Genomic DNA, 13,143 nt, shown 5'->3' on the forward strand with positions numbered 1-13,143 from the left:
GATGTGCAGGAGGCTGGTGTGCAGGACACACTTCTCTGCACTTCCCTTCTGTGTGATGAGAACCACAGCAAGGTGGGCACAGCAACATCTGTTTAAGATGAGGACTGGCATGTGAACTAGAGAGATTCACTGCTGGTGAGGAAGACAGACTTTGGGACAACAGCTGTAGGTAATATGGAAAATCTCTATCCTATGAAAATAGAGACACCACCTCATCCTCCCATTTTTCAGTTCTGACTAAAAATTTGGCAGCAAGACTGGTTGACTATCAACTTCAGCTGTCGTGCAACTCTGTATTCACAATTTGTCCTGGTTTGAAATGTCAAACCATGACACAATTATATGCCTGCACACCCATAAACAAGCAATTCCAAGTAACAATTTGGTAATATTCTGGATTAATCTGGTAACATTTTGGATGACAATTCCAGAATGAGCAGAACCTTGCCTTACTAATGTCTGTTACTACTCACTGGCTACAAAGGACATGACTACTCAGACATAGACTTCTGCCATATAATACAGCTCATCCCAAATGACTGCAGTCCAGGGGTACTTGTCAATGCTGGCATGACAAAGACAGCGAAGGACCAGCTAAGGACCAGTTCTGCTCTGCCTGCTCCTGTGTTCCTTTGGACACTGGCATGTTTACAATAATTGTTGTTTTGCCACAGTGACACTGGGCTTGTAACGACACATTTTTTTGAAGTTTCACCTTGTGTCTCTTTAGAACACAAATGCGGACTACAAAGCTACTCTCAATGCTCAAGGACAGTTTATAACAGAGTCATGAGTGGACTTTAGGGATATCAGATGCAATCTAGTTGGTTCTCTCTGGTTTGAGACAGTGCTGGATAGCATATTTGTTGCTACGTGTGCCACAATAATGCAGATCAACAGCTGGTATCGTCAACTGTGTTAGATGTGACTTTGGAGCAGGATCCTGTGCACATCATCAGGAGACAATCAGCCAATGAGACTGCTCTAACTGCACTTCTGGGAGTGGGGAGACTTGAGATAACACCAGAGATAAACGGTATGCAAGAAGGGTTACTCAGTGAGATTGTGATAACAGTATGATGGAAACTCAGTGGTGGTTGCAAATCCCCTCTTGTGTGCATTAAGCACTGTGTTTTCACTCAGACACACTTTCTAGATGATGATTTGGATATCAATTAAAACAGCACCAAATGTGCACCTGGTGATAATTCTGTGTACATTCTGATAGGAAACTTACTCCTCAGGTATTCCTACTAATGTCAAAAAGCATGTGGAGATGGGGGCTAGGAGGAAGACTATCAGATGCATTCATTGTCTAATGAATTGTCCAAAATATTTCCCTTCCCTGTGAGAGTCTTCTTGCTTCTTCCCATCTCCAGATATAGCTGAAGTTGATACATAGCTTATATGAAGTGCATATATTAGGGTTTCTCCAGGGGTGGGCGGTGCAGGTCTCCAGCTGGATCAAAACTGTCCACCTTGGATGAATAAAAAAATTGCCCATAGTACTTTCTCTTGAATTCTTAAAGACCATAAAGGCCTCTTTTTTCCCCAGGTGCCTGAGGAATGCAGGTCCCATCACTGGTATATTGTTCAGTTTTTTCTCATTGCTTCCTCTAATACTCTTTCCAAACATTGATTTTGTGCTCTTTGCTCAGGACACTAAGAAAATTCAGAGCTCCTGCTCTTTCCTAATCTGGCCCATGAAACTACCAGGTTCCACCAGCTTCTTTACGCTTAAGGATGAATACTTTTACTTTATCAGCAGCAGGCTGAAGTATGTGTTCATATTCACAAGCTCAGAATGTGTTTCCTCCCGTGATGGGTGTCCATGCACCATGGACTGAAACCATGATACTGGTGAATCACCTGAAACCCAATTAAAGCCATGACTGAGGTGATAGCAAAAAACAAATATGGAAAAAAAAAAAAGGCTCAAGTCTCCAGACATATGGGTGGAGGAAATACCTATGATATCCTGACCAGTTTGCAAACATTTGCCCAGTTATCATATGGTGCCTGCATGAACCTGTCACCATCATTGCATCAGTCAGCACAAAACTGTTCTCATTTCTCATGGTCTACACAAAGGTGAGGAGACAGCATGTGGGGAAGAGAGAGAACATGGCTATAATTATCCCAGGGAAGCCAGCTAAGAAATCTCCCATTGAAATGAAACTACTTCCCTGACATATTTTGCCACATCTTTTCACCAAAAAGTGCAAGAAAATTTGGGATGCCTCTTCCCAAGGCTGCTGAGAGGCCCAGTATGGACACAAAAGCTGCTTGGACATCACCACGACAGGATGCTCCTGGATCTTCATGGCCGAAAAAGGATGACCCGAATTTCCTCTGAGATTGTGTTGTGCTATGCTGAACAGACTTAATATTTTGCGTCTTTTACTTCTTTGAACTTCCCTTCTCTCCCTATTTAGACATGCACTAATGGGAAAAAGTCACTGTTTATACTGGTCAACCCTCCAGAAGCCCTGCAGGAAAAAAACCCCTGATTTTTACCATATTTTTGCTTTGTATAGCACAGAGGTGTCTGAGGTGAAAAATAAAAACACAGCCACAGAGAAGACAAAATGCTTTCCCCTAAACTTTTCAGATGGCAAATGCTCTGCTGTCTCTGTAGTGCAATCAAGTCACAGCTATAAATAAAAATAAGCAATTACACTCTGTGAATTCTCCAAATGAGAATACAAAGTTCCAGTGACTCTCCATATATCACTGAACTTATAACCAACTCTACTATTTCACACCATAACATGGTTCACTGAATTAAAATATTAACTATCAGAAAAGAGAACTCTCACAGTGATTCAGGGAAATGAATGTATTTTGGTTTTGTGGCTGAATCTTCAGTGCTATCAAAACTTAAACACATCCTGTATTTCTGGAAAGGCTGTAAGATCTAATCACTGTAAGAAGCTGGTGAAGGGAAGCTGGGAGCAAGCAATGCCAGAGCCAGAGCCTCATTCAAATTGCACAGTCTACATGGTGGGATTGCAAAGCCTAAATTTCACATCACCAGTACGCTCCCCATTTTAGAACAGACTTTGAAATAAGGGGCATATAAAAAGTTGGAAAGAAGACTACAATGCCAGGGATTCTTTACTGATGCCTGCATTGTACCAGCCTAGTCACACCACTCATCTTGCCAGTAGGCTGGCTCAGCAGTGAAAATTAACACAACAGTAAATTTGACTCATTTGAGAGATTTTTGTTGTTTTTTGAGCATAAAATTTTCTAAAGTCTCATTTTCCACATTCTGCAATAGTAGATGTGAATTTCAAATGAGAATTGCCCTGGGAAAACCTACAATTTATTTGGGCTTCAAAGAGAAAGATGCCTCCCACACCAAGATGGAAGTTGAGGAAGCCCAAGCAGAAATTAGATGTCAAGAAAGGTTATCTGGTACTTATACCTGGGAAGTACATCATATAAAATCAAGATGCATTTTTTGGTATTAATAAATTTATGTTAATTTTAAAATTATTACTGTCTTATTAACTGATATTACAGCTATGACAGTGAAGGAGTGGCTTGTGGTACAGGCAGGAATTTGAACCATCGTGTTTCAGTTGAGCTCCAGTTGTGCCTCCTCTTCTGCCATGCCAGGTCTGTCTGGCTCCTGTTCTGGCCAGTAAAGTTTAGCTGAGCTGGAAATCTTGGACTGTTTTGAAATACCCTCTGCTGGAAAGCAGAGAGAAAGTGGAAGGAGCAGGATGACATGGTAAGTCTGGCAAGAAGAATGGATTTCTTGTGGCCATGAGAGGATGGACTGAGGCACTGGCAAAGATGTTGCTCTGTAGACCCTCACTGAGACAAATGCTCCCTGCACACACAGGGCACACCAGTTACAGGAGTGGGCACAGCAACCTTTCCTTCTACCCACCTTTGTGATGACATTAGGCCATAGCTCTGTAAGTAGCAACAAACTCCAGGAACATTCAATCTGGAACACTGGACATGTAAAGAAGGACTTTCTCACAAATGCAAGAAAATTGCAGCTATTGCAATGCAGTCCTTAATTTTTTGGCAGATTTGCAGAAGTTCTTCCTCCACTGGAGCCCACCTCCAAACTCTTTTGGTGTTTGACCAAGCTGGCCTAGTGTAGAACCCAAAATATGCTGTCACAGTTATAAGTAACCTGTGTGTTACAGCCTGGTATCAATGCACATACCATCCTCTGGGAAACAAAATGTCGCCAAGATTCCAAGAGTCGAACAAGATTCAACAAAATAGGTTATAGAAGATGTGAAAGCTGTTGCCACTCAAGCAACAAACTATACTTCTCTAGACCATTTTCCATTGGCCATCATGTCAGCATTGGAAATTCAAATCACAAACCAAATTAATGTTGCTTTACTTTATTTTACTCTATTTCATCTTGGGTTTCTTCATTATCTTTCAAGAGTTGTTCAAAGACAGGTTTATAAAACTTAACACAAGATTTTAAAAGCTCACTAGATGCAATGATTCTTACCTAGAAATGAAACGCAGACTTTACAGAAAGTATGAAACTGGAACTTGCTAGCAGCTTCCAGTAGTGTTTTTGCATTGGCTGAATCTATGATCAAAGAACCTGTATAAACAAACTCCAGGAGTAACTCCAGGACATCCGCAGTGAGGTTGGACATGGCCAGTTCCAGCTTCTCCCCGCTTCTGCTGCTGTCTCGTGGTGACCTGGTAACAGCAGACAATTAAATTATGGACATTACACCATCCCCATTTTATTGGCATTTATTGATTAGTGAGGGCTAGAAAATCGCTTTGCACCTCATTATATTTCTCCATTATTTTTGTTTACGGAACTGAAGAATATGAATTTTAAAATAACTGAACTTAAAAACTTTAACTGGATCTGAAAGAGAAGAGTCTTAAAGCAAGTCTTACGAAAAATCTTTATTGCTACTTTGCATTTTCATGCAAAAACAGTTGCAAAAGAAAAGGAAAGGAAAAGAAAGAAAAAAAAAAGAAAAAGGAAAATGAATGATTCAACATTAATGAAAATGAGGAACAGGATTAGCTTTCAAAGGGAAACAATACATTTTAACATCTTGGTTAACATCTCATCTTCTGTGCATAATATAACTGTTAAGGAAAAACCACTCTCCAATTTCGAGAGAAAAGGTCATCTACATTTTCAAGAATCCAGCACTAGGATAACTTTAGATGTCATGTACACTTAAGCATACATTTAAAGACCTTTTCATAAAAAATAGTAATAAAAATTACTAATTTCTATTTAGCTTGAACTTCTCAGTATGTTATATTAAATTACAGATATGATCAATATGATATCTGTGGTACACAGACGGCCATATCAAATATAATATATGCTTATTCTAAAAAATCTATTGTTCCCTTTTAGGCACTAAAAAAAGGAAGCCCTTCATGGCAATTGCTTTGAAAACTGAATACAAGACAAGCTAGACAGACAAAATGGTTAGAGCAAAGAAGGGAGAGGGGGGAAAACAACAACCAGCTCTGCCACAGGAAGCCAGCAGCCATCCTCTAGGAGTTTCATGACTGTGGCCTATGGTTTTTCCTGCATGAAGTGCTGAACAATTTGGGGATCAAAGTATCTCCTGCATTTGAAGTGTGCATTAGTGCTTGTGAAATTATTGGACAAAAAGAAAGTCATACTGAATTATAAAGTAAGGGCCCAGTTCTTAATGCATGGCTGATGTGTCTGCAACACTAAAGACAGGTTACACCTGAAAGACAAAAGTGATGATAAATTTGGTAACATCAAGGAGGGGAGGGGAAATCTGTTGGAGTAAGAAAATAAACTCTTTTAATGGTTAGGACCATCCAGCACCTTCTCAAAGAAACATGAGCTTTTTGTTTGTCACTGGACAGTCAACGTCTGCTCGCTCCAGTTCTGCTCGAGTACTTGCAAAAGCCATGGCACGAGTGACACAAAACCGGCACACGATGCAGCGCGACAGATATGGACTGGCCACAGCATCACTACTCACAGGCAATGCCAGCTTGAAGCGTGAGCAGAGACTACCATGAGCACTACCAACCTCCTGGGTTCACACAGATGCCTAGAAAGGTGATGGTCAGACCTCTACTGCCATCACAGAGGAAAAATAAACAACACATGAGGTTCATGTTTTTTTCCCGCATGACACCCCAACCACCTGTCCCAAAACCACCTAAATCATTTGGGAAAATGCTTAAAATTTGCAGTGGATGCTTTGTCACTGGTCCTTCATTGACCAGCCCTGGTCAAGTTAAGGGCACAACTTTAATTCATGTGAATCTCGGACGGCTCAAAACTTTAAAGAGATTTCATTTTCAATGGAGGAGCAGCTAGCAGTGCCTAATTTCTTAGTTTTCTCTAAGGTAGTGGACAATGGTTACTCCCATTCACAGGAGGAAACTGAGGTACAAGGAGATAAAATCACTTGACTATGATCACAGAGTCAGGAGTAAACCAAGGAATTAAACCCCATTTTTAAAATTCTAAATACTGAACTGTCCCTTTTCGTGGCAATATAGATGGGTTAGACCTTCAAGTTAGCTTCAAGTAGATGCTAAGAACACATGTTGATCGTGATACCTGTTGTACCCCTACAAGCACAGAGGTCTATGCTACCCTAAATCCTTATGCTTTATCACACCACAGTATTCTTTCTGAACTCTTGCATATGAATTCAATTCTGCATCTGAGGCAGAAATCCTCTGGTGGCAAACAGAAGAGTTGCCATTTCCTAGATCCTCAAGAGGATGTCGCAAAATGTTGGATTTTTTCCTTTCTCACACTCCCAATGATATGCCCCATATCTGATTTATCTCCAGTTTAGGTACACCTGGTGCTGCACTCTGGGCTCTCAAATACCTCTTGGTACTGATGTAATTCTTGCTGAACTGCTCCCAGAAGTGGTTTGTACCTGACAGTGAGCTCGTTTTCACATGGGCTGGTTAACAAACACACCACCTAAAATTTCAGGGGGGTTTGGAGGTACCCAGCAAGCAAGAGTCGGGCTCTTTGTCCTGTGGGACTACCATAAGCAATTCTTTATTTAATCACACTAGTTGCACTGTGCTGGTGCCAGCCATGGGAAGGACCGTGTGTGATCCGCTGGGAATCGCACAATTGCACCCAGTGTGGAGACCAAGAGCACCAAGGAAAGGATGATGTGATACCAATGTCAGCACAGACACATACCCATGCTAGCAACAACTTCAAGCTGTTATTTTTCACAATAATTAAGTAATAATCTCTTTTACTTTGTAATACACCGAGCAATAAACTGCTGCTGCAATTGATTAAATGCCAAAGAAAAGCTAAGGTGTTTAATCAATCACTAGAGCCACTTACGGCAAGTATAATACAAAGCTACAGAGATTATTGATATTACACAATGAGCCAGAAATGGGAAAGAAAATTATCCCTATTCCTGCTTCTGAAATGTCTTGAATGTGTTGTGCTGTTTTCTTGTGCTTTCTAAGCATGCAGCCCTTTGGCTCCATCAAAGTTTGGCTGGATCAAATACTGAGTACAGGCTGGATTCAGCCTGCACAGGGAAATCATAGCCACCCCGGCTTCCATGCCAGGGATCTGGTTTGGTAGAGGCTGGAGAATGGGCAGGGAATTGGCTGAAGCAGGCCCTAATGGATCAAACATTAAATGTCTGAAGGATAAGAAGAAGATAACGTCAGGAAATAGACTGATGTCACTGAAAAGGGAAATTCCATAGACTTCTTTATGAAATTATTTCAGTGATTTAGGTTGAAGCATCCCCCTCAAAGCCTGAATAAAGGTTTCTGTGTTCCTTGTTTTCACAAATCTTAGAATGTATATGCCCTGTGCAGTCAGAATTCATTTATTTGGGACAGAGTCTTCTCTTAGCTCCTCTAGAGGAATTGCAATGAAGTGGCTAAAGCCATATTACAAGAATAGAATTTAGTCCTGTAACTGCAAATGCAGTGGATTTGGGAAAATCTGTAGCAATATATAGAGCTGTTCCCCAAATAGCTCATCATGTGTCACAACACGAGGAGTTTTGTTGGTGACATCAGTAAATGCAAACATTCAGAGAAGTCTGTTACCAGAAAAGCCCTGACTTCCTGCCTTTAGAGCTGGGAGAAGTCACAGTTCTACCTGGTACATACACTGCTGTTCCCCAATCCCTGGCACAAACAAACATGAGGTGTTTTGGGGATTGAGAGCCTGCCTCCTTCATGTTTCAGTCTCACCTGAAGCCAGTCAAAGCACCCTTATCGTCCATGGACATCATTAAATGTGGCACATTCTGCTATTTGCCCGGCGAACTCTAAAGTTTAAACAGAATGATGTCACTTTATTGGCCTTGTAATCATTGCTCATATTATAAAGGTCACACATTTCACATTGTGGCAGAAAATCAATAGCTCTCCCAACAGCCTCTGGGGGAAAAAGTTGTGCTTCTGAAGAATAATATATAATAAACAATTTTAGTCCTTACTTTATCATGGCTATAATCTTGGAGAAAAGCTACAGTAAAAATCTGGCAAAGGCTGATATATAAACTCATTAAAATTGGGAAGTGATTTAGAACACGACTTTTAAAAAGATTTATCTTGAGCTAAACAGCAAAGAGATTTGTTTAGGTCTACATTTAAACAAGCTCCAAGAGCTCTTTAACAGCTTAATTTTATGGTAGCTGTTGGGGAATTCTTTCAGATTTACAAATCATGTATTTCTCCAGCAAGGTGATAGACCTGAGCAATGTGCAAGCAGAACTGAACCTGCAGATAAGCAGGAAGCACAGATATGCTCTGAATGGTAAGGGGGGAGCTACTGAAAAATATTCTGCATTCTCTGGAATAATTAAATCCAACAAAATCAAGTGAATGCCTTTGAACATAGTTTGGCTGCTTATCCTTCAACTAAATTGCTTCAACTAGAGAAGACAAAGGCACAGGGAGCCCTTAAAAGCAAAAGATGGTTTGATTACACTCTCAAATAACAAATCAGAATCAGTGTCTCTTTCTGTTAACTAATATATAGGAAAGAGAAAAAATGTTTAAATACCTGATAGCAAGAAAAATAACCCTAATACTTCATCTGCAAGATCTAGTAGTGAAACTGACAAAAGAAAAAGTAGAGAAATCTACATTTTTTCTATTTATTTGTCCTTGAAAATAATTTCCAAACATGTAATACACACATACAAGAATCAGCCATATCGCTTTCATGTTTAATAGTGATGCAACTGAAGTTTTCTGCATCTTGAGTTATAAATAGATGCGTATCTACGCATTTTTCCTGCATTATTTGTATCAACACGTTCCCATAACTGAACGTCTGTGTGACTCTGTTCAAAACATTTAATAGTGAGATGCCTTGAATTGCAAAGCCACATTGAGAGGCTGGATAAAGTAGCTGTGTAAGTGAAACACCGTGAGCACATCAATTTGTCAATTTATGGACAGCGCTACCGCCTCTCATTCAGCCTTCCCTCATGGTTTGGATATGCTGCTTTTAACTGGCTTGCAACATTATTTTGACTGACTAATGGTTTGGCTACAGCTTCACTCAATTTTAGATCAAATACAAAAAGCTACCTATACCCAGTGCAGATGCCAGCCAACGCTCTGTTTACAAGCTACAGTCACAAAGTCAAAACAAATTCTGGATGTTCAAAATGGAGCCATCTGCACAGAATAAACATGAAAAATGTGAAACATTTTATGTAAATGTACATTACTGCCTAGGAACAGTTGGTTCAGCTTCCACCCAGGCTGCCTGGTTGAGAACAGGAGGACTGACAGAGTTTGTGACACCTATTTACATTCGATGCCATATGACTCACCATGCCGTAGACTCAGAGGTATGACGTATATTTAAGCTTTGTGCTCCAAAAGGGCACTGAAATAAATGATTAACATTTAAAATAAAGACACACTTAGAACTGTTATTTCCCTGGACAAGTGGGACTTGGTGTGTAATTGTTTCATTTTTCCTCTCCAAGGTCCACCTGTGAGCCTATTGCCACTACCTACTTCTCCCAGCAGGAGACAGCAGGAAGGAGCTGCCTCCATAATATAACCTCAATTTTGTTCATATTTCACTCAGAATCTATCTTTAAGAAATAGGAGAACACACTCGTTCTGGCAGTGTAAGAAAAAAAACCTGCTGTCTTTTACTATCTATGGGTCAGGGTTTTATACAACTCAGGGATCTGAATCTCATCCACTAAAAGCAAGTGTATGAGCTGACAGGAGGCTGCAGGATTGCTGGCAGCAGGGAGGAGCTCCAGCTCCAGCCTGGACTGAAGGGGCTGATCCCTCCCTGCATGGACCAAAGCAATGGCCTGTCCCATCACCCAGCTGCCTTTTGGTATCTCCACCCCAACGTCTTCCCAGGATTTGCCCTATCAGCTCAACATGCTGATCTTGCTGGCTTGTTTTCATAATCAGGAATATAAATGCTTACCCTAAAGTAATTGTGTTCCCATTATAAGAGAGCTACATATTTTCTACCAAGATAGACAGGACAATAAAATAATCAAATTAAATTGCTTTGTTCCCTGGACAGTATTTAGGACTCCAGAAAACAGGAAATACAAGATTTTCGTGTAAGATGAAGCACTTAACCAAAGAAAAGCTACTTCTTTTTATCTCTGTCAAATTATTTTGATTACTAAAGAAAGGACTGCAGACTGGGGTAGACAGCTTCTCATGAGGCTTAAGAGTCTGTTAGCTGTGTGCTCATTAGAAACTGCTGCTCAAGTTGACACAACTTAGACTGAACATCATGTTTATTGTGGAACTTTAACTTTTTACTTTAATCCTTAAAGCACTGAAACTTCAGGCAAAGAAGAGAGTGCAATGATGCTGCATTTTAACTGTCCACTATTTGATTCTTTTATCATCTTCAGAGTGATTAATGGTTCAAAACCAGTATGTCTACGTATTTTGGAAAAAGCAGAAAAGAAATGTTGAATTATAGCCAACCTTCAGCTATGTACAAATCAGACTCAGCACTCTACATAGAAAGTTGTATTTTGTACTGAATATCTTGATTTATCGTAATTATGGGTTCATGAGGTACAAAAGCTTAGATGCCCAAACATACAACATATATTTCCCCAACATGCAGCAAAAAACATGTGCATACTGAGGTAATAGGTTATTTACCAAGATATACAAGTTTATGCAGCTGCAAGGTAATCAGTCATGTAAATGATGACAGGAAGGGACATTTATAGAGCAACATCATTGCAATACGTATGTCATAAGTCACTGAATGTTTTATTAAACAGGATTAAAAAAAAAAAACTACACCCCAGCATTGCTTCTCTTTTGGAATTTTTTTATCAGCTCAAAATGTATTAACTTGCAAATCTCTGCCTTCGTTATTCTATCTTGTAGATAAACATTATCTCTGAGCCTCAGTCACTATCCATCTGTCTCATGAGAGAAGAAAACATGTACTGAAATGGTTCTATTGTATGATTACAATAAAGAACTAGTAAAATCACAAGATTAAATAAATTACATTGTTTAAACACAGGCTTGCAAATTCGTCAGGAAAATTTACCTGCCCAACAAATCCATTTGCTCACTTTTTATCAGGATGTTGATACAAATAATGTTCCTTGTTCCAGGCAAACAAAATCTGGCAAGACTAGTGTAACTTATTAGGGTCAAATGCTGCCAGTTTGCACCTGCTCTATCAGAAGAAAATCAGGAAAATTAATGGCTGTGAACTCGGGCACGCACCAGCAGCTCCTGCTAATTCACCATCACAGAAATGATCATTACAAACCAAGACGAGCAATGGGATTAAGAGCAAACGCTTTTGTTCACGGACAACATGGCCAGAATAAAATAAAGCAAACAAAAGAGCCACGTTCCCTATATACCCTTAATGCCATTCACTGATGGAATACAATCTAAATGCTTGGCCAGGACCATTTCTAAAGGCAGGATCAGCAGCAGCCTGTAACGCTACGGTGTCGGGGATCACAGTCAGAGGCACAAATCTGGCTCCCTGCTGAGATTTAAGAAAGAAGATGACGAGTTTGAAGATGCTGACCTAAACGACTGGAAAGTGAATGAAGAAGTGAATAGCAAGTGCCCTTGGAAGAACAGTGTTTCATGACCTAGACTCTTCCTAGGGACTGAGAATAGACTGTGTCTCACAAGGTAGTAGTAGAGAAACAAAAAAACTGGGACAACTTATTAATAGTGTGGGATCTACCTTGTTTGCAAGTATCTCTGGCAGCCTAATTCAGTGGCAAAACAACCTGGGTGAGAGCTACTATTTGTTAAAGGTAAATAAAAGATGCAAGCAGGTTCTGGGGGATTATACAGGAAGGAAGATTAAAAGTAAGTTGACAGAATAAAAAATATATTCTCATCAACCTTAAAGCTCAAACCCTTACTCAACTCCTATCTGATTTCTTTTAATGATATTTATTACACCATCAAAAACTAGCTTAGCACAAAGCTGGCATGCAGCTAATAAATCTATTTCTTAGAAATGTGGTGAAATTTATACAAGTAATTATCTAGGTAGTCTATCCAAGACTCTTTCTCATCATTGCAATGTCTAGAGGGAAAACAATAATAAAATAATGATAACCACCATTATTATTTATTACGACTACTATGATTATGACAGTGCCCAAGGATCCCAATCAGTATTACAGTAATTAGAATTAATTCTGTCCGGCACTGGTTCTTTCTCCTTCAGCTACAGGGTGTTGCTAGTGCTTTTCTACAGTATTTATAGATCCAGAGACATCAATGAATGAAAGGCATGAAGCACCTCACCTATGGCCACAGCACAGGCAGGAAAGGGCACATGGCTCTTCTCACCCCATCAGTCCCAGCCCATCCACCCTGCAGAACTGCTGTGAGTATTTCAGACACTGAAGCTCAGCACTGTGCAAGCAAAATGAGGGCAACACAATCAGATATGATCATAGCCTGGTCATATTAATTCAAATTCATTATTCCAATCCAGCAGTGGCTCATCCTTGATGATATAATTGAAAGGAGTGAACTACTGATCCCTGGAGCTACCTACAAGCAAATTGGAGTTGGAGATTTGGTTACCCTCATTTTAGGGCACGACTGGCTTTTGGAATTGCCCCCAAAATGACAGTTTTCAAGAATATGACTCCTGTT

The 13,143-nt window shown here is 40.0% G+C and overlaps 1 protein-coding gene across 3 annotated transcripts in view; it reads right to left on the minus strand.

Moving 5' to 3' along the window:
- Positions 1 to 13,143, minus strand: part of KLHL29 (kelch like family member 29) — a 387,532-nt gene that overhangs the window by 51,607 nt on the left and 322,782 nt on the right. For all 3 annotated transcript variants that reach the window (XM_054279557.1, XM_054279555.1, XM_054279556.1), the window contains one exon: positions 4,493 to 4,692. In XM_054279557.1, the coding sequence (XP_054135532.1) occupies positions 4,493 to 4,692 (200 nt within the window). The remainder of the gene's footprint in view (positions 1 to 4,492; positions 4,693 to 13,143) is intronic.

The sequence above is a fragment of the Melozone crissalis genome, unplaced genomic scaffold (assembly GCF_028551555.1).
Source record: "Melozone crissalis strain CALT ecotype California unplaced genomic scaffold, PUWL_Pcris_2 ptg000027l_1, whole genome shotgun sequence".
Classification (NCBI taxonomy): Eukaryota; Metazoa; Chordata; class Aves; order Passeriformes; family Passerellidae; genus Melozone; species Melozone crissalis.